Source organism: Myotis yumanensis, unplaced genomic scaffold (assembly GCF_028538775.1).
Source record: "Myotis yumanensis isolate MYYU_CA2020_CCGP unplaced genomic scaffold, mMyoYum1.0.hap1 SCAF_1, whole genome shotgun sequence".
NCBI classification, from domain to species: Eukaryota; Metazoa; Chordata; class Mammalia; order Chiroptera; family Vespertilionidae; genus Myotis; species Myotis yumanensis.
This window is the reverse complement of record NW_027223752.1, coordinates 91990284-92017630: the sequence shown is the minus strand read 5'-3', so window position 1 is coordinate 92017630 and position 27347 is coordinate 91990284. Positions and strand designations below refer to the sequence as shown.

At 37.0% G+C, this 27347-nt stretch overlaps 1 protein-coding gene across 3 annotated transcripts in view; it reads right to left on the bottom strand.

Annotated features, from left to right (window-relative positions):
• Positions 1 to 27347, bottom strand: part of AKAP6 (A-kinase anchoring protein 6) — a 487918-nt gene that overhangs the window by 110896 nt on the left and 349675 nt on the right. For all 3 annotated transcript variants that reach the window (XM_070427710.1, XM_070427731.1, XM_070427721.1), the window contains exon 9: positions 14623 to 14743. In XM_070427710.1, coding sequence (XP_070283811.1) covers positions 14623 to 14743 — 121 coding nt within the window. The remainder of the gene's footprint in view (positions 1 to 14622; positions 14744 to 27347) is intronic.

The following is a 27347-nucleotide window of genomic DNA, read 5'->3' as shown; positions in this document are numbered from 1 at the left end:
GAAAACTCCAGCTTAAAAAGTTTAAATATTTGGTGGACAATGTGCTAAGCTCCTTCTAACGTAGAAATGCTTTATGCAGCCGTAGGGGTTTTCCCTCTGTGACTGCAGACCCTTTGCCTGCAGAGGCTGCTTTTGGTTTCCTTCCACAGAGACTTTGCTCCTGTTTCTCCACCTCACGTTCCTCTGAAATACTGTCCCTTACCATCACTTTCTCCATCACTTCTTTTGTGTTTAAAAACTTTATGTCAGTTTTCATAACAACAGATGGAAGCAAGCATGAAAAAGGACAAAAGCAATGTATTAAAAATAGATAGCCACATATACAACAATAAGCCAAGGAAGCTGTCATACTGTATATGTTCCAAGTGGAATGTGAGCCAAAAGCATACTGCTCATTCTTACATAAATAATATATTATGCATCCAAAGGGAGAAAAAGCAGTTCAGCGCCTAAATGGGAAGAAGATTTTTTGGTTCATTTTTATGTCATTTCCTTTTTCTTTTTAAACTTTGTTTTCCCTAGGTATACAGTGTAAGTCATACCATTTCAGACAGGCCACATTCCTCTACTAAACCATCCATGAACTATGTTATTAACTTTTAATAAAAGAGAGTTGAAAAACCTGATGGGGAAATCTATGTGCTTGTGAAAGCCCTTCAAATATATAGATTTACCAGCAATCTTTCAATATTAGCATATTTTCTCCTACAAAAGAAGATGGACGTGGTTTCAGTTAGATGGAGTGTAGACAAAACTGAAATAAAGGATTTTAAAAAGATTTTTAACTTGAAAAGAAAACTGCAAAAGCTTGAGAAATAAGACTATATAGAAAACAGAAGAGGTCTAATTATTACAGAGCATGGATTTTGGTGGATCTGGCAGGGATTTACACCAGATATAAGAAGACTTTCAGGGCAGTGGGAGTTGCTAAACGTTTTAATGGGTGGTTGTGAATACCCTCTGGAAAGTTCTTCAATGGAGGACAAAGTCTCTCCTCTCCAGAATGTACAAAAAACAATCCTTGAAAGAGAGTAAATGAAATAAAGTTTCTTTCTAGGTGACCTGCAGTCCTGAAACTCCAGGTAAAATTCTCACTTCCCGTGGAAATTAATAACTGTACAAAATCTCTAAGAGACTTACTTTTTATGATTCAAGAGAAAACACTCATTAAACAAGTAATTCAATTCACAAATTATTTATTGAGTGCTAAATATTACCAGCCCTGGAAAGATGTCCACCCCAGTGGGGCATGGGTCTGAGCAGTAGTCTGGACAATGGGTAGGGAACACAATTATTTATTTAAGTTAATTTAAAAAAAAATCTTTGAGCTCCAATCAGCTTCCTGGAACTATTTCCTGAAATTGGTGAGCTAAAAAATGACACAAGAACTGGCTGTCACGTGAGATTTCTGGCATTACTCATGGTATCCCTGGAAATTTTTGCAAATAAAAAGACTTCGGGCAGTGTTTTCATACTTTATTTCTTTTTCTAACCCAAATTTGGACGGGCAGAGCCTCTTAAACTATCATCAAAACATGGATTACAAAATTCTAGCCAAATTTGAGTTCTTTTGCTATACTCGCATGGTGCCGAAAAAGAATTCCATGAGCTCAACTCTAGAGATTCATTTATACTTAAGTTTTAATGAACATGAGGATTTTTGTTCGAGGCTTATAAGAAAATCATGGATTCACAGAATCAGGCCTTAGCATCACCAGGCAGAAGAGAGTGAGGAAAAGAAGAGAAAAAATTATCCAGAGAGGATAGTTCTTTATGCATATTTTCAAATCTCAGCATGCCCAGTGAAGGAATGCTGAGGAGGAAGGATAAAGTTCAATGGGAAGGCATAAACCCAAAGTATATCAAATTGGGGCAAGAAGTGAATTCATCACAAATCTTTATCAAATTCTAATTTTAAATGGTACATCTTTTAACCTTTTCTTAATTGCTTAAAATCATTAACAATTACTATTAATCTCTAAGTTTAAATAATCACATATGAGCATTATTTTTTAAGTTATAAAGAGTAAAGTTTTGTTTAATGAAAGTGGGAGAAAGCTTCAAAATGTTAACCTTCCCTTGATATTATAGATGTGAAATTTAATATTTACATTTTTATATTCTGAACTAGGTAACTATAGCTTTGGAAAAATTAGTCAGTCTTTTAGAGTCTCCCCCTTCATTATTGCATCTTTAGATGTACACATTTATCTGAACTCAAACCTAATTCCCTACAACAAATGTGTCAATAAACTGTCCTGTTAACTATGATACAAGAACAAATTATGCTGATATACTTACCCTTCCTAATGATTGTTGGTATTTACCTACAGCTATTTTCTGTTTTTAGGTATCACACTTGAATGGCACATGTTATCCTCGGATGTATAAATAATTATATTGGGATTGTCTACAAAGTCAAGAATATACCAGTGAATACCATGGTTTGAGACTAGTTGTAAATTTTGGTGATTATTGACTCAATAACCACAGCATGAAAATAGGACTATTTTCTTGAAAAAGTAATGAATTGATAGCACAGTCCTGATTAATAGAATTTAATTAATAGATCATTGAATAAGCCTTATTGGAAAAATGTTTCTCAACATATACTGAGTTTCTATTCTGTGGCAGGTACTGTGCTTGGCACTGGAGATATATAATAAACAAGACAGATATGACCCCTTCCCTCCTGGAGTGTGAAGTCTAACAAAAACTACACTCATTCATTCTCAGATTTGGTCCACAAAGTCCAAACCTTTCATCATTAAAATATGCATTTAATTAATAAGAAAGAACTCACGGCTAAATTACTCTCCAGGAGGGCCCTCTCAGGGAGGCACCTGTGAGTATCAAAAGGGATAGTGCTGTTGTAATGAAGGCAACAAAATCCAATATGCTGAGATTTATAACATAGAAATGAGCTCCAGACTGAAACTTGGCATATCGAAGGGAGTTTATATAGCTATTTATATATGCATGATTTAAATGTCTTGGGACTACAAGTGTATCTGGTCCAAGGAATCTTTCATTCAAATTCAATCCTGATGATAGATTTTTAAAAAAATTAAACAAGTCAATACTTTGCATACATGTGTGTATATGTGTAAACACGTAAGTGTGTGTGCATGACTATGTTTAAGTGTACCTCTTCCACAAACTTCCTAGTTTTCATGGCTAAAATGAGATGGCAGGGGGAATATCACAAATCACCAATTTTCTTTATGCAAATGTCTATGAGCATATGGAATCAACTACTTAGGAAAGCAGCTGAAATAGTACGTGCAGATGACTTTCCGGGATGTATAGATATCCTTCTGGAGAAAGGCTGTAGCTCTCTGGTCAGAGAAAATTTGAAAGAAAAATTAAAATCAGCCATAAAAGTAATAAGGGTATGAATCTGGTTGACTCTTCTTTAGCTTTAGAAAAGTGTGTGTGTGTGTGTGTGTGTGTGTGTGTGTGTGTGTGTCTTATGTAAATGAATCAGGGTTCAGCAGGAAGACCACTACTTCCCTCTTAGCTTACCCCAGTGTGCCTCATTAGGGACACAGTGTAGCAGAGGTGCCTAGTTTAAGAATATATAAGTTCACAAATGTCCACATTATTCAGAATGTGCTTGGGGATGCCCTTAATTCTGAGAACTGTATTTGCTTCCTTGAGAGGACTGAAAAGTGGTTTTTCTGCAAATGATATTCCTCTAGAGCAGTGGTCCTCAACCTTGGCTGCACATTAGAATCACCTGGGAATCTTTAAAAATCCTGATTTCTGGGCCTCATCCTCCGGAAATTCTGTTTCTTTGTTATGGGGTGAGGCCACAACATTAGTAACAAAGAAAAAGAATTTCCGGAGGATGAGGCCCAGAAATCAGGATTTTTAAAGATTCCCAGGTGATTCTAATGTGCAGCCAAGGTTGAGAACCACTGCTCTGGAGCATCTCTCCATGGGACCTTTCTTCAGTAAACTCCCTTTGACAATAGCAGGTCCATGAGGTTGAATTCTCCCAGGGCAATGCTGCCTTTAGTGCATCTCCCCCCAAAACAAAAATATTTTCACTCTTAGCATCCCTGAATCTGAAAGTATATAGGAGGGTCCTGTGAGGCTCAAGATGGCAACCTTCCCCAAGGTGCTGAAGTGCTTAAGACAGTCTGGGGGCTTTTACAGAATAGCCTGATGATTAGCTAAAGAGCTAACCCAAGTTCATCATGGTTTCTCTGCAGATGTACTGTCTAAAAGTAAGATCTTTTTTTCTACCTTAGCATCAAAAGCTCACGTAGAGGAGGGAAATCATCTTCTTGCAAGAATTTTGCCTATTGTAGGCAAAGGATATGAGGTAACAGTGAGTAGGCAGCAACATGTAAAAGAATGACTTGGTATGAGAGCCAAACAGATTGGGTTCAAAGCCTGATTTATTTACTCAATTTTTGTGGTAGTTACTGGCAGAGCTCAAGAAATATCTCTAGTTTTCTTCCTTTCAGACATATAGTGGGGGTGCCTTTCCCCATCCAGCCTGGGGTAGAGTGGAGCCATGTGATCAGTTCTGGCCAAGGATCTTGAGAGACAGTGACATGTATATCTTTCAGGTAGGTAGTGTAATGGCCAGAGGGAGACCCTCCAGAAGTCTCTTTTATTTTTGCCACATTGAAGAGGGTGGCTGGTCCAGTAGTCTGAGTTCTGGAGAAAGAACATGCCAATCCGTATGTATGATAAGTAAACATTTGTAGCTTTAAACCTTTGAGATTTGGGGTGGTTATATCAGTAAAACCTAGCCTAACTTGACTGAGAAGCTAGTTTTTTGTCTTTTAGGCTAGTCATCTGAGTGTTTCCGGCTTAGAGTCTGGTGAAATGGGGAAAATAATGCTTGATTATTGTGAACATTAAATAAGATAATATGCATGGGGCATGGACAGAGTCAAATAGTCAGATATGGCCAATGTTCATTTTTCCCCTCTATCCTATTTCTATCTCATAACACACACACACTCACACACTCACACACGTGCGCGTGCGCACACACACACACACACACACAAACATACATGCACACACTTCTCTTTTTATAAAACGATGCAGTAGATAACATCTGTTCTTGGTTCCTTATCTGGATTTGTTCCCTCTATTCACTCCATCTTCCCTTCCCAGTGCCCTTCTATTTAAATTAGATGTTAAAATTGGCATTTACTCCTACCCCCTATAGAATATCTGCATCTGGTATAGTGTATTGTATTCTTTTTTTACCCCCAAAGAAATAAATCCTAAGGATAGGGTTTAAGACAGTATGAACATTTACCAATAAGGATAGTTGAGTTGGGGAATTCCTAATACTCCAAAAATGATGTCCCTTGGACAAAAACAAATCTACCTCCCTCTAAAGTTAGACACGTGGTAGTGAAATAAGGACAAGAAGGAAGGAGGTTAGAGTTTATCTGTGAAAGCACCATAGTTGAGCTCCACTCTCCAACCCCTACCCCAGGGCTCAACAGCCTACTCTGAACAGGCGCCAGGACTTCTTTTGAAATTACTAAAACATTTTCTAGGTACCCTTCTAGCCCTACCTTTCTGCTTTAGAAATATATGCATGAAGTGCTAATAAAACTGGAATGATTAATAAAGACAAAATATTTGGATTCAGTTGCATATGTATCTTATACACTTCCTCGTGGTTACCGCTATAATAACCAATGCCTTCCTGATGTAATTGCATGGAACATTAAACCTAGCATTTATCCTTTTTACATTAAGACCTTTTTGTCGGTGATAATACTTGGATTTCACCTTTAAGTTTTGCTGCTTCAAAACAACAACAACAAAACAAATAAACCTTGGTTTATATCATGGTTGTCTGTAAAGTTTAATCACATATCATATAATTTTTTTTTTAGTTTCATACCAGATTATTCCAAATACGAAAATAACCACTAAACATAAGTAATTTAAAACTAGGAAATGCTAAGAAGTAGGTGAGGGACATTTCCATTAACTCACTGACCTGAAACACATACATAGTTTGAGCAGTTCAGGAGCCAAAGGTGGTAGTGAACCAAGCACCCTTTCTTACAAGGAATTTAAATGTTCCTCTAATTTAATTTATAAAACCAGAAAGAAATTTACAATAATGTGGGGTTAAAGCCAAATCTCTTAGCTCAACACAGGAGGAAACACTGCATATTCACATCTAATTAAGTAAAAGTCATTTTTTAAAAGTTAAAGGTTGAAATTTTTGCAATTTAATCCAAAATTTTATTAGCAAACTCTAATGATTATCCTGATTGCAATTAATAAAAGCTCCCAAACAGGTCAGCTCATTGCAGTGCTATCTGTAATCATTTGGATTTTAACATGATGGTTATTACTTATTACCCTGAAACCAAGCAGCCCAATGAGATATTGATTACTTTTAACCTTTAGATCCAAGGATTCAAGAAAGGTCAGAGGAGGGGAGCGCTCTTCCTTGGCTGGTAAACATATAGCCTTCAGGAGAATTCAAATGATGCCCATTGGTCAGATAGATCCAAGATTAGTTTATTCTCTTGGCTGACAAGAAATGATGATGCTTTTAAAAATAACACCCAGCACGCATTAGGTGAAGTGTTATATTTATGTAACCGATGGCCTCAAGATGTGCTCACATCTCAGCAAGTCTCAGGCTCTTAACTCTTTACCAAGTTTTGTCTGTGAAAGCATCTTATTTGGGATGAGATATTAAATGTAGTAGCTTTCATTGGAATAAACTCATCCCGTTAAAGTAAGTTCTTTTGTAGATTCCAAAAGGCTGAATGCAATCATTGGTTCACAGTTGGCCACTAGCATTTCTTTTGGTTTTCTTTTTCCATGACAACATTGAGAAATATTTTCGCATTTGTGCCACTGAAAAGCAGTGAGTTCTAGGTCGGGTCCAGCAGAATTACGGGCAAGGGAAACATAACTATTATGTGTTAGATTAATTTGCAGAACACTTGGCATCATTATTGCCAAGTCGTCAAATTGTTCCAAGTTGTTCCGGAAGGTTGTTATTAATAGTATGTTTTCTGAGGAAAGTTCTGTCTACTTTTGGAACTGCATTTCTGTTGCCAAGGAAACTCCTCTAAGCACAGTTTTCTAGGAGCACACTGCCGCTTTTGTTTGCCAGTGTCCTATTCATATCATCTAAGTAAGCGGTTTACATGCTCCAGAGTCCCAAATGTTGAAGTTTTAGCCTATTTAAAGTTGCTTTTTCAAACACAGTTAATGCTTGCTACGCTTTCCCTCTGCCTTTCTCTCACCCTCCCATCCAAAGCCCCGCTCTCTTGCCTTCTTCCTTCTCCCAACTCTTACTGTTCAAGGTTTTTATTTTTTTAAACAGTTGCATTGGGGGCGATAGATAGTTTTCACAAGTTTTTGATAAATTAACTTCAATTTGAATAATAATTCCATAGGTTGTAGCATTAGTCCTTCAAGTGTTAATTATCTTTTCACTCTGAAATGAATGTAGTCATTTCCCCCTGACTCCTCTACCCCGTTCAGTGCTGTCATTGAGTCCAGCCGGCCTGTTGTGAGGAAATGTGGTCACATGGCCCATCGCTGCCAAAAGGAGGGCCCTGAGAAAAGGTGACAAAGACAGTGATTTCCTGTCAGCGAAGAGTACGACAGGGCTGTCTAGAAGTGATGCAAATGAGGGGAACTTTCCCCACGGCTTGTTTGATCCACTCTAGGCCAGAGCTGCCTGCCAGGGAGAGGGAGAAGCAAGGAGAATACAGCAGAGGCTGCCCCAAGAGCCAACGCACCTTCCGGACAGTAGCTTGCCCGTCAGGGACAAAAACTGTTGGCGGGGCTTCCCTTCCTTGCCCCTCTGCACACACAGCCAACTATTACTGGGTGTACTATTCTCTTCACATCACACCCTCCCCCACCTCCGATTTTTTAAGTGATTCAAATAGAAATTATAAGCTCCAGCATGAGCAATGTCTCATATATTGTTCAGAAGCCATATCCATATACTTTTTCTTCTCCTAAACATTTTCAAGGTAAGTGTTACCCTCTCTCTCAAAAAAAAAAAAAAGAAAAGAAAAGAAAAAAATATATATTCAAATATTCATAGCAAACACTGATTCATCAAAGCTCAGATTAATATGACGGCTGATCTAAGGACTTTTTGAACTTTAATAAAAACGGAACAACAAATTTACTTCTAGATAGCAGTGGAGACAGCCTAGGTTTTTCCATTCTGATCCCTTTAAAAATGACTAGATAATGTTATTTGAAATACAATGATTTTAAGCATATTCTTCTTATCTTAATGGAGTTTTAATCTAACATACAATTAGGCTCTACAATTAATCTACTGGGAAAGAGGTAAAAAATTATCATTAGGTTCTTGTGCCTGATATATCTGTAATATTTTTACCTTGACTGCTTCCATAGCTAGTACTTTGTTTCATTTTGAACAATTAAGGTAGGAAATTTTGGTACTGAAACATAAGGCCTAATTAACAGAATTTAATTTTTTGATGTATACTACTTCTACTCTAGATACCAACATGTGAAATTATTTTTTTAAGTTAGTGGATTTCCTTCTGTTTCAAGCCTAGCCACTGTAACCTGGACTATGAGCGAGCCTAGCTTTACACTTTTAGGAGTGCAAGTTCAATCATAAAGGTATCAAGCCACATCTGAAACTACTTAGAACTGTCCCGAACAAAATGCAAGGAACTATTCTAGAAGGTTGAAATTTGCAAATTTATAAAATATAGGGATAGCACGATTAATCTGTTTTCTATGATTGGTTCATAACTGTGACAACATTATTTTGGCATCAATAGTTATAAAATAACAAGTCGACTAGATCACATTTTTCTTCTCTTACGCTACATTTCTTATTCCCCAGAATTTCTAATCCTATTCCATGCATATGTTTCTTTTAAAAGTCATAATGCTTGTCTTTAAATACACACCCAAATTCTCCAAAGTACCATTTTCTCCTTTAACACTTATCCCTTGCTCTTGTTTATTTTTCTGAAACAATTCTTTCATTGTTTACTTTCTTTTTATTTGTTTGTGTTTTAGTGTTTTCTTATCTATTCATTCATCTACCTATCCATGATTTTCACTTACTCCTTTACCCTTCTTTTGTTTGGTTAACTTTGTATTAACTAATTTCAACAGCTTTCCATTCTCTTTGATGCTTGTAATTCTCTCTCACTTTCCTAATATCCTCGTATATCCCAATATGTAATACTGGTATCCTCTCTTATTATCCCCCCTGGCCAAGCTATCATCAAGAGGAGCCACCCTTGGGTGAGAGCTGTGCTCCAAGTCTTTAAACATACCTGGCAACACAGTCAGAGAAAAATAACTATTCATTTGTTAGAAACATTATATTTAAAATTTACTTGTACTAAAGCGAGCTCTTTCTCAAAATAAAAAGAAAGAAAGAAATACTGTGGTTAGACATTTCTCTACCATACCATCCTAACCCCTTATTAAAAAATCCTAAAAGAAAATGTTTTTGTATCTAAGTATCAAAATAAACTTAATTTCTTCAGAGGCGTGTGAATTTTCTTTGTGGAAAACGAAAATTTTGCAATTAAGCACATTTCCCTCTTTGTTTTTACTACTGGAAAAGCCAGAATAAAATGCTGAGGTTATCTTTAGTAACTATGTAGAACCTTACAGTGTATGTGCCTACATATTAACTCTTCTCACAGAAACAGACTCTAACCTCTGTGTATTTTCCCCGGTTTTAATTTATATTTACACTTTAAAGTATTTGTGTTATTTTCCTGTGAATTCTCATAAACAACCTCAAATTCACAGCAGCGTAAATATGTAAGTAATCTATAGAGAGCACTGTATTATGCGAAATGAGTAGTTCTTTTCCTTTTATACACAGGACACATTTGTATAATACTGATATCAATGGAGAAAGATAAAGGATATTTGCATTTTCCCCATGAAAACAGAATTATATGAATAACTAACTCTCAAAATTAAATATAAAATCCTCAGTGCAAGTTCCTTGAAAGTATACAGGTATTATTAGTTAAGGTGGCTACTAATTTTATATTACTTTTAAGCTGAAAGAGTTCTTTTTAACCCCTTAAAAAATCCTATAACCCAATATTTCATTCACGAGGAAGAGCTAAGCCATTCACTCAAGAAACAAATCCATGAATATGCTACGTCAGTGAACTTCGCACTGTCTGAAAACAGCTCTTGTTCATTTAGAACAATAACCAGCAGACTGCAACTTCTAAATTTGGCCCTTGAAATTAATTCTTGGACTCTGGAACCCCACACCCACCCAGATGGCTAGGGGCATTGTCATCTATGCTGGTAGGTGACAGAGACGGGCAGTGCTTTGTGGCAGGTGCGGAGCCCTGACGGGGCAGCCTTCCCAGCCGCCAGAGTCTGCATGTCAGCCAGGAGGGCAGTGTGGCAGCAGCAGCCTAAGGAAATGCTTCCAGGCCCCTCCGCCTATGACATGTACAGGATGGGGAGGAAGCGTCTTGAGCTTCCCTGAGCCCAAGAATAATGCCACCTTTGATCTGTAGAAATGAAAAAAAAAAAAAAAACCACACGGAGCTTTTCTTTTGCAAGTGGGTTTTAAATATTGCTCCATTAATAGTTAATGCACATAAAGACCAGTAGAGTGACAGCTCCCTGTGATTATGAATTCTGGCTTCGTAACTCTAGTACAAATAGGAGCTGAACTTTCAAAATCACGGTGGTTACTTTTGACAAATTAAATTGTCCTACTTAAAAAGGTAGGAGGAATGAAGAGAAGGAAAGCGAGGGAGCGGGAGCAAATTCTCCTTGGAGATGATTTTCATATCAAGGAAGGAAAAAAAAGGAGAAAAAACTACACTTGTGTTTCCCAGGCTGGCAATACTGCCAATGTTTATTAAAAATAGGTCCAGAAGGTCCCAATTCAGAGGTTGGACAAGATAGAAAAGGGGAAGGAAAGATACTGGGAGTATGGCTCACTGTCTCTAAAAAGGAAAGTATATTTAAGAGACTGACTAGTTTTTAATAAAAACCAGGTTGCTCTTAGGACCCTGCAGTTTAAAATTAATTAGAAAGAAAATGGTCCTAAATTTCTCACAATCTGAAACTAAGAAAAATGGTTTAAACAAAAAGTCCACTTTAGCCGAAACCGGTTTGGCTCAGTGGATAGAGCGTCGGCCTGCGGACTGAAAGGTCCCAGGTTCGATTCCGGTCAAGGGCATGTACCTGGGTTGCGGGCACATCCCCAGTAGGAGATGTGCAGGAGGCAGCTGATCGATGTTTCTCTCTCATTGATGTTTCTAACTATCTCTCTCCCTTCCTCTCTGTGGAAAATCAATAAAAATATATTAAAAAAAAAAAAAGTCCACTTTAGAGCCCATTGTGATATTAAGGTTCTAAATTATGTCAGGTTGTATGAATGTGATCTTTGCTGGTTAAATCTAATTCTTTTCCTGCATGAATTCCTTGGATAGTTTGCTTGTTTAGGGTAACCAAGATATCATAGCAGGTGCCCTACTCAGGAGGTCTGCTGAATGAATAGTCAGGGTACTTATTTGACGTTCCATGTCTAGGAGTTATGGTCAGATGGTTTTCCAGCAGAGACCAGAACATAAAACAAGTAGGTCAAGCCAGAACGTTAGTACCTAAAGTTAAGAAGGTAGTGCCTAACAATCTTCACTTTCACTGAGCACCATCTTATGATATTTTCTCAAACCCAACATTTCTAAATGTGGACTTTGGGGATCAACCTGGATGGTACAATGCATAAATTGTGTTTGGGCATGACTATCTTTGCTAGGTAAGGAGTTGAGTGATGAAATATGAAAACCCCTTAGAGAGAGGAAAACAAAGGTTTCAAATTCTATGATAAAAGGAATAATGATTCTGCCTAATCTTAGTTCCTGGATTCTACCAACACTCAGCTGAAGGTCTCCCTCATTCTTTGCCATAATATAATATCCGGAGTCATAAACTTCATTCCCATCCTTAATTTATTAACTCAATACTGTTAGCTCAATAACTGTATAAGGTGCTTTACTTAACAACATAGAGAATACAAATGCAAGGCATTGTTCTTGGTATTATACCATTGTTTTAAGAAATAAAGATGATGTAGATAGGTTTGAGATGGATTGGAAATGCTGTGAAATGGGTTGAGTGTCCTGTTGAGTTGCCATAATGATGGGGAAAATAAAGAGTAAATGTCCAGTAGCAAAAGAGATAATCTCACAAACTAACAAAAACTTGTTTTGTCCCAAATGCCAATAGTTCCCTTGATGAGAAATAATAATAAAAGACTGGCATCTTTCAGGGCCAATAAATCCAAAGATTAAAATGACTAAGGTAGTCTCAACAGTACTGAAAGCCTCGAAAGCCCAGGGGAAAAATTGAAAGCTTTGCGCTTTCAGGAGTCTCTCTGAGCAACAGGCTCCATCTCCCTCCCCTGAGGCTTCAGTTCAGTTGATTCCTGAAAAAGCAGATAGAACAGGGGGATGGGACATTGAAATGGGAATTCTTGGCAAAGACCTGAAATTAATTGTCCTTCATCAGTTTTTCTCATGCAGAAGCCACCCCAAGTTCTAAATTAGTCCTTAGTCAATATCCTCAGGATTGCTTTGCAAGTTTCCAAACCTTTGGAATCTATACAGAGAAACTCCACAAACCTGTATCATTTGCCCTTGGTTTCCAATTCAACCTTTAATATTGCTTATAAGCCAAATGCAAAATTAGTGCTAGCCTCATAAACTTAGATATGTTGAACACCTAAAATGCAAAAAAAAAAAAAAAAAAAAAAAAAAATATGACAAGACATGAGTCACAAATAAAGAACTCCAGTAGGAAAATGTTTGGAAAAATACTACAACCCAGAAGTACTGAGTGGGTGGAACAATGGCCTTCAATATGCCAAAATGAGAATTCTCAGGCAGAACACTTAGAAGGAAACCACAAGAAAAAGAAGACTGCACTTTTTGTTCAGTGATTTCCTATTAATTGTGATGTAAATTATATGGATGTGATTTTGACAAAGAATAGCACTGTTTCTGAAATAAATAGTGGTTTATATGCAAAATACGAAATGCATCAGGAAGAAAAAAAATGTTATTTGGCAGCATGAGTATAATAAAATATGAGATAACAGCTTACGATTAGGTAACTTTTATATTATCTTTTCCTGTTTGACTCGATTTTTAATCTTAAGCCTTAGGAATAAAACAAATATTTTTGCATCACAAATTAACATAGGTTTATAGGCATTTTTCATATGTAATTCTTGATCTTGACATAAAATATAAAATCATCTAGCTTTGGCTTACTAGGTCAAGATTGTTATTTTAATAATATGTTATGCCAGAAGATATATTGGGTAGTTTTGTTGTTAATGTGGACAGCTATCCATACAGGAAATAGCTGATAGTCTACAAACTCTATTAATGTTGGACAGAATTCTTCAGGGAGTAAAATATCATCATTTGCTTAGTCCCTGAAAAGCTATATCTTCTCTTAACCAAGATGATTCCCAGGGGACGTTAATTAAAGTGGGCCAGGCCCTCAAAAAATACAAATAAATACTTATCTTTAGAAGAGAAAAAAGTTAAAATAATACATTAAATAAAGGTAATTTCAAATGATAAAGATTGAAGAAGAAAGAAGACAACTTTTATTTGACCTTGAATGTACTTCTTATTCTATAAGAAATTTTAAAAAGCTAGAGGGTAGTTGTTTCTTGTCATTATACTGTTGCTGATTCTGTGGTTAGTTATTAATTTTATTTTTTATGATTCACAATCTGCTCTTTGAAATATGCCATATGCTCAAAGCAATTCAAGGATGACAACTGTCAGAATTACTCCAATAAAAATTGCCTAAATGAGGAAGATTTACTACAGTCTGATATTTCCGTGGAAAGTCCCTCTACCCTCCCCAACAGCTTTTCAGACACCGTGAATCTTGCAACCATTTCTTCAGTCAAAATCACAGGGTTGTTTTGTAAGAACGTCTAAGACCATTTAAGTGGAATTGGTAAAACACACTAGGCTAAGGGTGAATTAGCAGACATGGAAAACAATATAGATAGTTATTAGATGGATTGCCGCAATCAATATGTGAGTTCCAAGCCAGTTTTCTTAAATCACACGCAAATGTATTGACTTAATATGACAACGTCTGCTCTATGTATCACTAACAAACATTAAATTGGACATGCCCTGCACCCTGAAAGCAGCAAGCCAAACTAAAGGCACATTTTTTCCCCTCTGGGAAGATCTGAGGGGTGGATAGAATCTACCTGAGTGCTCCAATCAAAACACATTTTGTTAAATGTGAGCAGTCCATTTACCCTTCATTTTGTTTCAGTCTATTTATTAATGCAGTTTCATTTATTGTTATTCATCCTGAAGATAAATCTTTGTCCTTCTATAGAATTACACCAAATAGAATGTGATAAAGGGAACTTTCCTGCAATTATGATGTCGGTGCAGCCTGTCAGCACACAAGGGATGGAAATGAGTTTGGGGACAGGGAAGAGAATTCTAATAGACACCATGATACATACAATGAACGCAAAGATATCCTGAGAGAGAGAGACTTGTCAGGCTAATCAGATCTTCCCCAGCAAGGTAAAAGCAAGAAGAGAGCGCTAACCTTGTAAAGGTGCTGCTGCTGCTCCTCTGACATCATCAGGTCGTGGCTGTCCATCACGAGGGACTCCATGTCAATCAGCCAATCCCAGAGCTCCTGATATTCTGAATCAAAGTCCAGAAGCCTGAAGATAAGACACAACATGTATTATGCATAAATACAGAGTAGTTGTTAAAATCTTGTATTAGAATAATATATTCTTGAAAATCCATGATGTTCCTGGGTGATACCTATAAAAAGAGCAGGAAAGAATTCTCTCTATGGTTACACAGTGGGTAAAAGAGGAACTCAAGCTTGTGACATAGCCACTTCTTAGATTTTGAAACATGTAATTTCGATGTTCATACCTGAGACATATTATCATGGCGATTTCCATTTGCTCACCCTTCCTGAAGATTTGCAGCACTTGAACGAAATGACTACTACCTTGAAAAAGAGCACCAGCATATTTAACAGGCTCAGGAATGGTGGGTCAGTGCCATTTGAAGGTTACATGGTCCAGAATTTTGGTTAAGAGCAGTACCCTCAAAATTCAAACCCCTTTCTCATCTACTAGATTTTCCATGGATACTACAACCCAATAGATTTATGATTAAGAACACTAATTTAATGAATTTATAATAATAATTCACTATCATATCCAAAATATAACGTTCACTGGGAAGTGGCTCAATCATTTATCTGTCCCTCTGCTGTCTATCTGCCCATCTCTGCAAACATATATCCTACATTTAGTGTCATGGATGAGTAGCCAGCATTTCAGCTTAACACTCAGAGTTAGGCTTGAGTGACTCTGGTAAGCCAGTGAGAACCAGGGGCAGATCCAGTATTAGACAGGTGTTCCCCACAGACATGTAGGAAACCAAGGTAAGGACAGGAAGTCAAAACAATGAATCTTTGAATAGGCAGCAATCATTAAAATTCAAAGGAGGATCACTATGGTTTTCAACAAAATAAATCATTAGAATAAGGAGCTTAAAAGGATTAATGTGATTCTCTATTGAAAGCCTGGTGAATAAGTAAAGCCCAGATTCTTCTAAAACACTGTGATCAGAAAATGAAAGTGCAGATGAAAAACTATCACTTTGTCTTTCCGCAAAATATCATCACCCTGAAAGAAATCCTAAGGTCTTGTCAAACTGTAACTGAACAAAACCTTATCTGGGCTTCTGGTCAAGATGGTGGCGTAGGTAAATGTGGTACTCACGTCCTCCCATAGCCACATCAAAATTACGATTAAACTACAGGACAACCAACATTCAGAACTGCCTGAAATCCTCCTGAACAGAAGTCCTACAACTAAGGATATAAAGAAGAAGCCACATTGAAACTGGGATGAGGGGCAGAGGCGTGGAATAGACTGGTCCCACACCCACATGTGGTGGATAAAAATTGGGAAGGATATCTCAGCTGCAGAGGTCCCTGCTGAGGAGCCAGGGGTGTCAGCCTCACATCAGGCCCTCCAGCTCAAGGTTCTAGTGCCAGGAAGAGAGGTCCTCATAACTTCTGGCTATAAAAACCAGTGGCAATTATGGATGGGTGAAACAGAGGCTGCTGGAATCCCAGGAGTTCCTCTTTAAGGGCCTGTGCACAGACTTACTCAAACTCATTTTTCTGAGATTCAGCTCTGGGGCAGCAGCTCAAAAAGCACCAGAGCCATATGGGGAAGGATTGAATTGCTAGGCACCAGGGCAAGAGATGAAGGGGCAGCTTTCTTCCAGACAGAAGTGCTGACAGAGGCCATTGTTCCTCTTCAGAGCTCTTCCTCCACAGAGCCAGCAGGCGGTGCCATATCTGAGTCCCCATCCACCTGGCTCACACTGTTTTGCCCTACCCTGGTGATTCCTTGAGACTCAAATCCACCAACTTGTGGGCCCACCTAAACTGTTTCCAGTGGCTTTTCCATATTAATGGCCTGTCATGGCTCATGCCTCAGACTTTCCTAAAATCTCTCAAACAAGCAGCATCTGGCCTCTATGTGCCCCATACCTCTCTCTAAGATGCCCCCGGCCAGGAACTAGTGGCAGCTGGCCTTGCTTCACAGCTTGGCCTCTTCTGGGCATCTCCAAGCACAGCACAAGTAGCAACCATCTGCAGATCATTTTGTAGATCATGCTTGGTGGCCTGGGGTAGAACACAGGCAGCTGCTGACCTTTGCCTATAACTCCCTTAGGCCCCAGAGCTAGTGCACCCACTGAACAGCTTCAGACCATGTTGAAGCACCATGCAACCACTTCCACAAATGACACACGCAAGGGCACCAGAGCCCCACTGAAGTAAATCCTGCTCCATGGGGTCAGCCTCTGCACAGCTGATCTTTCATGGAGGTACAGCCAGCCCTTGCTGCCATTTGGCCTGGGGATAAAGCCCTCCTATTGACATACCAACAGCAATAGAGGCTCAACAACAAAAGGAGGGTGTATAGAGCCCCCAAGAGGCTGTGCTTTGATTTTCCAGCTTGTGGGGCGGGGGGGGGGGGGGGAGGCTGTGCCATTGGGCCCTACAGGACACCTAATACATAAGGCCACTCTACCAAGCCTGGGAGACATAGCAGCTCCACCTAATATATAGGAACAAACCCAGGCAGGCCACCAAAATAAGAAGACAAAGAAACATGTCCCAAATGAAAGAAGAGAACAAAACTCTAGAAAAAGAACTAAACAAAATAGAGACAAGCAATCTACTAAATACAGAGTTTAAAACACTGGTTGTAAGGATGCTTAGTGAACTTAGGGGATGAACTAAGGGGATGAAAGGTAGATGAATTTAGTGAGAACTTCAACAAAGAAATAGGAAGCATAAAAATGGACTTAGGAAACATAAAAAAGAATGAGTCAGATATGAATAATGTATTACAGGGAATCAACAGTAGAGTACATAAAGCAGTGGATCAAATCAGAGATTTGGAAGATAAGGAAGCAGAAAACACCTGATCAGAATAGCAAATAGAAACAATAATTTTTTTAAAAATGAAGAAAAATAAAAAACCTCTGGGACAACTTCAAGTGTACCAGCATTCTCATCATGGGAATGTCTGAAGGAGAAGAGAGAGAAAAATGAATTTAAAACTTATTTGAATAAATAATGACAGAAAACTTTCTTAACCTGCTGAAAGAAGTAGATATACAAGTCCAGGAAGCACAGATACTCCAAACAAGAGGAACCCAAAGAGGCCCACACCCAAGACACATCATAATTAAAATGCCAAAGGATAAAGACAAAGAGAATCTTAAAAGCAGCAAGAAAAAAGCAGTTAGTTACCTATAAGGGAACTTCCATAAGACTGCCAGCTGATTTCTCAGCAGAAATTTTGCAGGCCAGAGGGATTGGCAAGAAATGTTCAAAGTGATGTAAAACAAGAACCCTACAACCAAGATTACTTTACCCAGCAAACCTATTATTTAGAATTAAAGGACATATAAAGAGCTTCCCAGACCAAAAAAAACGTGCTAAAGGGTTTCATCATCACCAAACCAGGTATTACATGAAATGTTAAAATGTCTTCTTTTTGAGGAAGAAAACAGATAAAAAATATGAATGATAAGATGGTAATAAATATGTATCTATGAACAACTGAATCTAAAAAACAAAATAAATGAACTGAACAGAAATAGACTCATAGATACAGAAAAAAAATTGATGGTTGCCACATGGGAGGAGGTATTTGGGGACTAGGTGAAAAAGGTGAAGGGATTAAGAAGTACAAATTGGCAGTTAAGAATAATCATGGGGATGTAAAATACAGCATAGGAAATATAATCAATAATATTATAATACTATGTATAGTGTCAGATGGGTATGAGAGTTATCCAGATGATCACTTAGTAAGTTATATAATGTCTCATCACTGGGTTGAACACCTGAAACAAATATGCTCTGATATGTCACCTGCAATTAAAAAGTAGAAGAAAATAATAATAAAATAATTAATTGAAAAGAAAAAAAAACACACCTATCTTTACTAGTGAAGTAGCAGCTTCAGGTATGAATCTGCATTTATCTAGTGAGTATCTTATTACTACCTTGTTCCTGTCTCTATATATTAAACGACTCCTTTCCAAGAAAATAAACATCCACTTTTCATAACTTACAACTTAATCTTAAGAGGTCTGCCAAAAATTAAGGTGTGTTTGATGATGGAGGAGTAGACTTAGAGTTGCCTATTTTATTTGAATTACTTTACCGTAATTATATAGATCCTTGATTAGGACTATAAGTACCCAAGGGCAGGAATCATCTGTTATTAGCTAACACGCAGAACTGACTAATAAATGTTTACTTAATGCTGATGATGGGTACAGCTGATATAGCCAAAATCTTCAGTAAGGCTAAGGTGTCCTAGAGCAGTGCTTCTCAAATTTTAATGTGCATATGGCATAGCTGAAGAGCTTGTTGAAATGCTGGTACTGATACAGTTCCAGGGTGGGGCCTGAGAGTCTGCATTTCTAACAAATGTTGACAACTGGCAACACTGCTGGTCATAGACCTCACTTTGAATAGCAAGGACTTGCAGCATAAATGTGAAATCTGCAAATATACATTTCAAAATACCAAAAAAACCATCAGGCTTTCTTCCTTAGCTTTGTGAGTGACTAATAATGAATGGCTAATAAGCATTTGTTCATATGACAGGTACAATAATTTAGAAATTCCTCCTGAACTATGGTCATCATTTCTTTCTCCTTGTACCCTCCCATATTTTAACCATAAAAACAAGGGAAAGATGGAATGCCACCCCCCACCCTCCAAAATTGGGAGATTATGATTCATGGTCAGGGGAATATTAAAAGGAAAGGGGAAAGGAAGGCTAAAGCTCAACCCTTCCATCTCAGTGGGCTTTGGGAATAAGAAGGAAATAAAGGCAAGAAAAGTATGTGTCTCCCCACATCCCTTGGACTAAGACCTATCGAAAAGGCCTATGAGACAGGTTGAAGGGAAAGCCAAAAGTGCAAGGATGTCAGCACCATTTCCACTAGGAAGTCTGGGAAGAGATCACCTTAATCAGTGTCCTCACAATAGCCTGGGGTGGGAATGTTGCAGTCAGAGAGAGATCTTTAGTCAGGACTCCCTTTGCTACGGGGTTCTCTCATCCCTCTCTGCCCCATCCCCACCCCCCACCATGAGATTTCTGGAACTTCAGCTGGTGAACTTGGCAGAGGCATTACACAATGACCTTCAAGGAGGGAGAGGGGCGAGGAATTCTGGAGCCAGACCTTGAGTTGGCAGAACCAGTGAGGGTTGAGATGAGGCTTTAGTCAGGAAATACCTCCTGACCAAGCCAAGAGATAATGCAGCATTATGTGGGATGCAACCTCATAATGTCCAGGGCAAGACCCATTTCCATAAGTCCAGCCAGCCTGCACTCATGGATCACATTAAGACAGGGGTCCTTATTTGCATCCCAGAATCACAAGGTCATATAAGCCCCCTATATGTTTGTTTGTTTTTTATAATATGATAGGAAATCTGAAAAACAGCATTTATCCCAAGAGTTTTTCTTTAAAGAGAATGTTAATTTATGAGGGGAGAATATAACAAGCACTGGGTTTAAGAGCCTGAACACTGATCTTAAAGCAAGCTTTTTTTTTTCTTTTCTTGCTTTACCAGAAAAGCATGTGTCTTATAAAAATGATCAGTCAGTAAGAGAAAAGGACCTGGAGATTATTACGCTAAGTGAAATAAGCCAGTTAGAGAAAGACAAATATCACATGGTCTCACTTATATGTGGAATCTAATGAACAAAATAAACTGACAAACAAAATAGGTCCAGAGGTATGGATGCATGGAACAGATCTCAGTGTGTGTGTGTATGGGGCGGGGGGTTGGGGGTGAAGGGGGACAGGAAGAGATTTAACCAAAGAACATATATGCATATATGCATTGTTCATGGACACAGACAATTAGTATGGGGAAGGCCTGGGGTGGGGTGGGGGTTGGGTGGAGGGGGACATAAAGGGAGAAAATGAGAGACATCTGTAATACCGTCAACAATTTTTTAAAAAGCCTGGTTCATTTTTCACACATGGATGATAAAAAAGAAACTTTGATTATGACCAAACAATTCAGGGGCAAAGGATGAATTTATTTTTTCCATCCCCAGTGCTTACCATAGTACCTGGAGAAAAATGATGACTGAACATAGATAATAAAACCAAAATCCTTTAGTAGGGCAAGAATGATTTCAGAGGAGCCAGTATATGAAAGAGATGGTAGTATCTCATTCCCAAATGCCAATACCACAGCAACAAGTGCACCATTGACAGACTCCTTCACTCATTCTGAAGGTGAGATTTCACCTTCAGTATATGATAACGGCACATTTGCTTACTTAGAATGGTTAGATGCAATAGATTCTCAGTCTGAGTTGCCTTCCCATTCCTTTCACATCCTCCTCTTTTCTCTAGTGAAAATTAAAGATTTAAAAATAGATTTTAAATGAAATAGATTTTAAACAAAATAGATTTTAAATGAAAAATATACACATGATGATAAAATGTTCAGAACAATAGAGAATTGTTCACTGTCTCTTTTCCATGTCTTTATATTCATTTAGCTGTTCCCTCCTATTACTCTCCTTACAGAACAAAAGCCATTTCTTCCAATTAAATGCACTTCAGGCTCCTTCTCAGATAGTCTACACTGGAGACCTGCAAATGGGGAATAAGCGAAACACATATCCTGTCCTCATTCTTTTCCACTTGAGTCTATCTTCATCCTAGCTGAGAATATGTAGGCTTGAGTTTGTTGGATACAGTAAATGCTTTGGTTCCATGATTTTGTTTCACCAGAGTAGAATCAGCACCGGTGTTTTCCAAACAACAAATTCTCATAAGGTCCAAATACAAAAGACAAGAACATTTTTTAAAGCATTTGTGCCTGATTTCAGATTCTTGGCCATACATTCATTCACAGCTTAGAAAAGACCTGAAAGTTTTTCAAATGTAGTGAAATAAAATATATAACTTTATAGCAAATCAGCAATTAATTCCTAGAATTTCTTTGTTGGTTCTTTTGAAACCTTCTGAAATGACTACAACTTCATGTGCTAATTATATCAGGAAAATTCTTACATAAGAGTGATTTGCTTTCTTATATTTACATTACCTGCAAAGGTATGCTAAGTGTTTCTCAAGTGACTTTATAAAAGACAATGTCTTCCAGGAAAAGTGACAGCTACTATAAAAAGCAGCAAAAAAGATCATAGATGAGTGAATGTATCAAGGGTATCATGAAACTAGTTAACAGTTCTGCTGTATATCCCTTTGAAGAATATGTCGATTCTACCAGCTGAATTCCAACTAGGTTCTTTTCTTGAATTTCTGGTGATTCTAGGATCTCTTTTAAGAAGGGAGAAAGAGGAGATTGAAATTGTGGCAATAGCTCAGAACTTTATAAGGGATATGACAATGGGAACTAGTCTTTTGGAGGGATTTTCCTCATAAAATTTCTTTGTAATTGTGCTTGGGTTTATGTCAACTCTTTCACTCAAATATATAATCTCCTTCATGTTAAAATGTCTCAAAACATACCTTTCAGTACTCTATGAATATGTTATGTTCTCTACGAAATTGTACAAAGCAAACTCATCTTGACTCTATGAAAGTGTTATAAAGCAGACACATAACAAAAAAAAAATGTATTCTTTTGCATACTTTTCCTTTAAATTGCCATGTACCTGAAGGGCTCACAATAAAAGAGTTGGACATTCTCTTGTGGGTATAATATTCCCATTTTAGAAGGTTTAAAAGCTTAATCGTGTTATGAGGAAAAAATACTTTAACTCAAAGTCAGTTTTTGTTAGACAAACATAAAATTATAATGTATTTATCCCATCGTCTGAGAATCTAATAGAGACCAGGACAAGGCTATGGAAAAATCAGTGTGTAAATTTTCTCGTGTTCATTTCTAAGGATGGGTCAACTATTATGGGTAATTGCCAAAAGTATTTCCCAACATCTTGTCTACAGTTTTCTCTACCTTTTCAAGGTTAAAAAAAATTCTAGGTCCTTTCACCACAGAAATAAAATATTAACAAGCTTATTTAGTATCATTTTTCTGCATATTGGATAGCAATATATTATTTGTGAGGCTGGTATAGTTTAAGAAATAATCCTTTATCTAAACCCCAATGGGAGCTATGTGTGACTAGCTAAGTATTTGAATACATAAATGCATTCAGCCTTTGGTATTTAAAGTGAGCATCATTAACTGAACATTTCAACTTAAACTTTGCTTAAAAGATAAAGTTTCACCCAAGTGAAATCAATGGGAGATGTGTGTGAATATATGAGGTTTCAGCTTGGCCCACTAAGGAATTTTCACTAAAGCAGACAATCAAATGAAGAAATAATCAAAATAGAGCAATTATTGGTTAAAGAAGGGATAATACTAAAAAGTCCTGGCAGGTATTTTTTTTTAACCTAAATCCCAGTAATACATATTTTGGAACATTTAAGGATGTGTCTTTTGTATGCTTACTGGTTCATTTCACACCAACACATCCAAAAACACAAGACCGGTTCCTGAAATACCAGCTTGTCTATACTGGGACTTCTATCAAATGATCCAATTTTCCTAGCTTCTTTAGCATATTGATTCTTTCCTCAAATATTCACTAAGTAGTCACTGTTCACAGTATTTGCTCAAGGAAGTTTGCCTCTGGTTTTCAAAAATGACACTAAAGGAAGTGGTAACAAAATCTTGTAAAAATATAGTTTAATAATTTTACTGAAGTGAAATACTAATAATAGATTAGAATTTCCCGTCATTCTCTATTCCATGTGGCATGAAAGCACAGAAGGGAGATACAATAGTGGCACCTTGCTCAATCATCATATCATTAAAGAATAAAATTTAGCTTTCCAGACGTGGACTCGGATATGCACAGTTGCATGTAAAATCCCTTTCCACTCTAAACATATTAAAGTGTGGACACTAATTTATTATTTTGAATGAAAATTCATGAGCAACTTCCTCATGAGAAAAACAGGCTGCCTTTGCCATTAATAAATAAAAAGGAATATGGAGTTCTTTCTAGCAGTAATTTTGTCAGTTCTCATATATACCCACATACATGTGAAAATGTCTAAGAAAAATCAAATCAACCCTACAAATGTGTTAATGACTGGCCCCACTTTCTAATGAACCCGTGGACCATCTGTTCATAAACATTTGTTATTGAAATAAAAGTCATGAATCAAAAAAATTCTAACCTCCAAGACTAGCCATAAAATTAGAAATAACAATGTTGATTCCTGAATGTATTTAGAGGATTCTGTTAGGCTGTCAGGGAGTCAAACCCTCGTCTAAATGTTCAGCTAATAAGCTGGATTCAGTTCTAGCCAAAGAGCTAGAAACCTTCTGAAGAATTGAAAATAGGTAGTGATTCTAACACAAATGGAGAAACTGTACTTCAGAAGACAAACGAGAGCTACGTTTGAAAACAAAACAAAACGTAAACCCTCCTATGTCATTGTAGGTGTTCAAGGTGACTGGGTCCAGACTTGCTCTCGATGCACTAGTGCGGGTTGGGCAGCTCACCCTTTGTAAAAGGACTACCCACCTGAGTCCCACTGGTTTTCAAGGATTTCATAGGCAATAGAGAATCCTTACCCTCAGGGTTAGGACAGAAGGTAAATAACCTGGAAATAATTCCTGCTGCCCAACCCCTAACAAAATCCTGGTAACAGAATTAATATGGAGACCTCTCCCCCAAGATGCCTTTGTCTGTTTCATCCATCAATGCTGACCCTGCCCAGAGAGCACTATGCTCAAACTCTAAGGTTTTATTACTTGTAGAAATGCTCTTACTGAATTATGTTTTAACATCCCTTCTGCAGCCTACATAAAATAATGCCTTGGGAATTGGGTTTGTCTTGTAGAGATATGCTATCACAAATGCCGGTCTTCTCTTTAAAGAACTACAAGAGAAATTCCTCTCAGGACTCAATGGCATTAGAAGCTGACCTCCCACCAATATGTATGACTTTAATCTTGGGTGTGGAAAGTTTAGAGCCAAAGATAGTGTTCTTGAGGATATGCATAGAATATGGGTTGCTTTCTTACATATATTTTACTCTTGCCTAACTTCAGTCATAATTTATTCCATTTTATCATAAACATTTTTATAATTTGATTCAAATCATTTGCAAATGAGATGGGGAAATTAATAAATAGATTTTAAAGAAAAGTAAGCTCTGTTCATTAAAATGAGGTAGATTAGATTTGTCTTGGGTACCGTTCCTGATTTTAAGCTGTATTACAAAGTTATAGTAATTAAAACAGTATGGCATAAATACAGAAACATAAGTCAATGGAATAGAATAGAGAGACCAGAAATAAACCCATGCATATATGGTCAATTACTTTATGACAAAGGAGCCAAGAATATACAGTGGGAAAGGATAGTCTCTTCAATAACTGGTGTTGGAAAATTGGACAGACACATGTGAAACAATAAAACTTGATGACTCTCTTACACCATAAAAAGATCAACTCAAAATTGATTAAAGAATTGAACAGAAGACTTGAAACTGTAAAATTCTAGACGAAAACATAGGCAGTAAGCTCCTCGACATAGGCTTGGTGATGATTTTTTGAAACTAACACCAAAAACAAAAGCAGCAAAAGTAATTAAGTGGGACTTCATTATACTAAATGCTTCTGCATAGCAAAGGAAACCATCAAGAAAATGAAAAAAAACCTACTAGATGAAAGAAAATATGTGCAAATCATATATCTGATAAGGAGCTAATATCCAAAATATCTAAAGAATTTATATAGCAGAAAAACAAATGTTTTCACTTAAAAATGTGCAGAAGATCTAAATAGAGACTTTTCCAAAGAAGACATACATATAGCCAATAGGTACATGAAAAGATGCTCAATGTCACAGATCATCAGGGAGATTCAAATCAAAACCACAATGAAATATCACTTCACACCTGTTAGAATAATTATTATCAAAAGGACTAGAAACAACAAGTGTTGGTGAGGATGTAGAGAAAAGGAAACCATGTCCAATGTTGGTGGGGATATAAATTCATGCAGCAACTATAGAAAACAGTATAGAGGTTCCTCAAAAAATTTAAAAAAGAACTGCCATTTGATCCAGCAATTTCACATTGGGGTATTTATCTGAAGGAAACAAAAACACTAACTTGAAATGATATATGCACCCCCATGTTCATCTACACTAATAAAAGACAAACATGCAAATTGACTGTATCTTCGCTATGCCTTAAGCCATGCCCACCAGCCAATCAGAGAGACTATATGCAAATTAACCCAACCAAGCTATTCCCATTTTATAGACTGAAACATTGTACATTGGGGAGATGAATTGTTCCAATTACACAGCTAACAAGTAGCAGAGTGCCAACTTCATTTCCAGTCTTTAATTTTTAATCTCTCTCTTCCTTTAAGAAGTTAGACTACAGTGAGTGCATGACTATCCCTAAAGACAAATGTTATTTTTGTAGTTAGAAGCAATCTGGGCAGACCTAATATCGTTTATTAGGGATCAGAAGCTTTTACCTACAGCTACAAGATAGCAAATAATAGTCAACGGTAGTCCTTAAGTCCTGCCAGTCAAGATACCACCTGAGATTCTCAATGATGCAGTGTTTTATTTTGGAAGACTTATGTAATACTGCAGGAAAGATTCTAAATGAAATAAAAAAGTTCTGATTAGCCAGACTTTTAAAAACAAACTAACATTCTTTACTTCTTTATTTTTAAACATTTTTATTCAAAATTTATATGCCTCTTTTACATCAACTGCACTTTCTTCTTTTTACCTTCACCCATTTCTTCATCCCTCCAACCCCCACCTCTGGCAATCATCAATCTGTTTCTCTGTATTTATCAGTTTACTTTTTGTTGATAGTGATTTCATTGAAACTATAGATTTCTTTGGATAATATGAACATTTTAACAATATTAATCCTTCTAATCCATGAGCATGGAATGCTTTCCATTTATTTGTGATTTCTTCAATTTATTTCATTAATGCCTTGTAGTTTTCAATATACAGGTCTTTCACCTCTTTGGGTAAATTTATTCCTAGTTATCTTATTCTTTATGATGCAATTGTTAATGAGATTATTTTCTTTATTTTTTCTGATAGCTCACTAATAGTGTTTAAAAACACAACATTTTTGTTTATTTATTTTGTATTTTGCAACATCAGTGAATTTGCTTATTCTAAACGTTTTTTTAATGACGTCTTTAGGGTTTTCGATATACATTATCATGTCGTCTGAAAATAGTGCCAGTTTTATTTTTTCTTTTCCAATTTAGATGCCTTTTATTTCCTTTTCTTCACCAACTGCTTGGCTAGAACTTTCTATACTGTATTGAATAGAAGTGGCAAGAGTGAGCATCTTGTCTTATTCCTGATGTTGGAGAGAAAGCTTTTAGCCTTTCACCATTGAGTGTGATGTTAGCTATGGGCTTATTATATGGCCATTATTATGTTGAGGGATGTTCCCTCTGCAACCACTTGTTGAAACTTTTTATCATAAATGGATTTTGAAGTTTATCAAATGCTTTTTCTGCATCTATTGATATGATCATATAATTTCTATCCTTCATTTTGTTAATATCGTGCATCAAATTGACTGATTTATGAATGTTGAACCATCCTTACATCCCTGAAATAAATTCCACTTGATCATGGTATATGAATCTTTTAATATACTAGAGGCCCGATGCATGAAATTTATGCA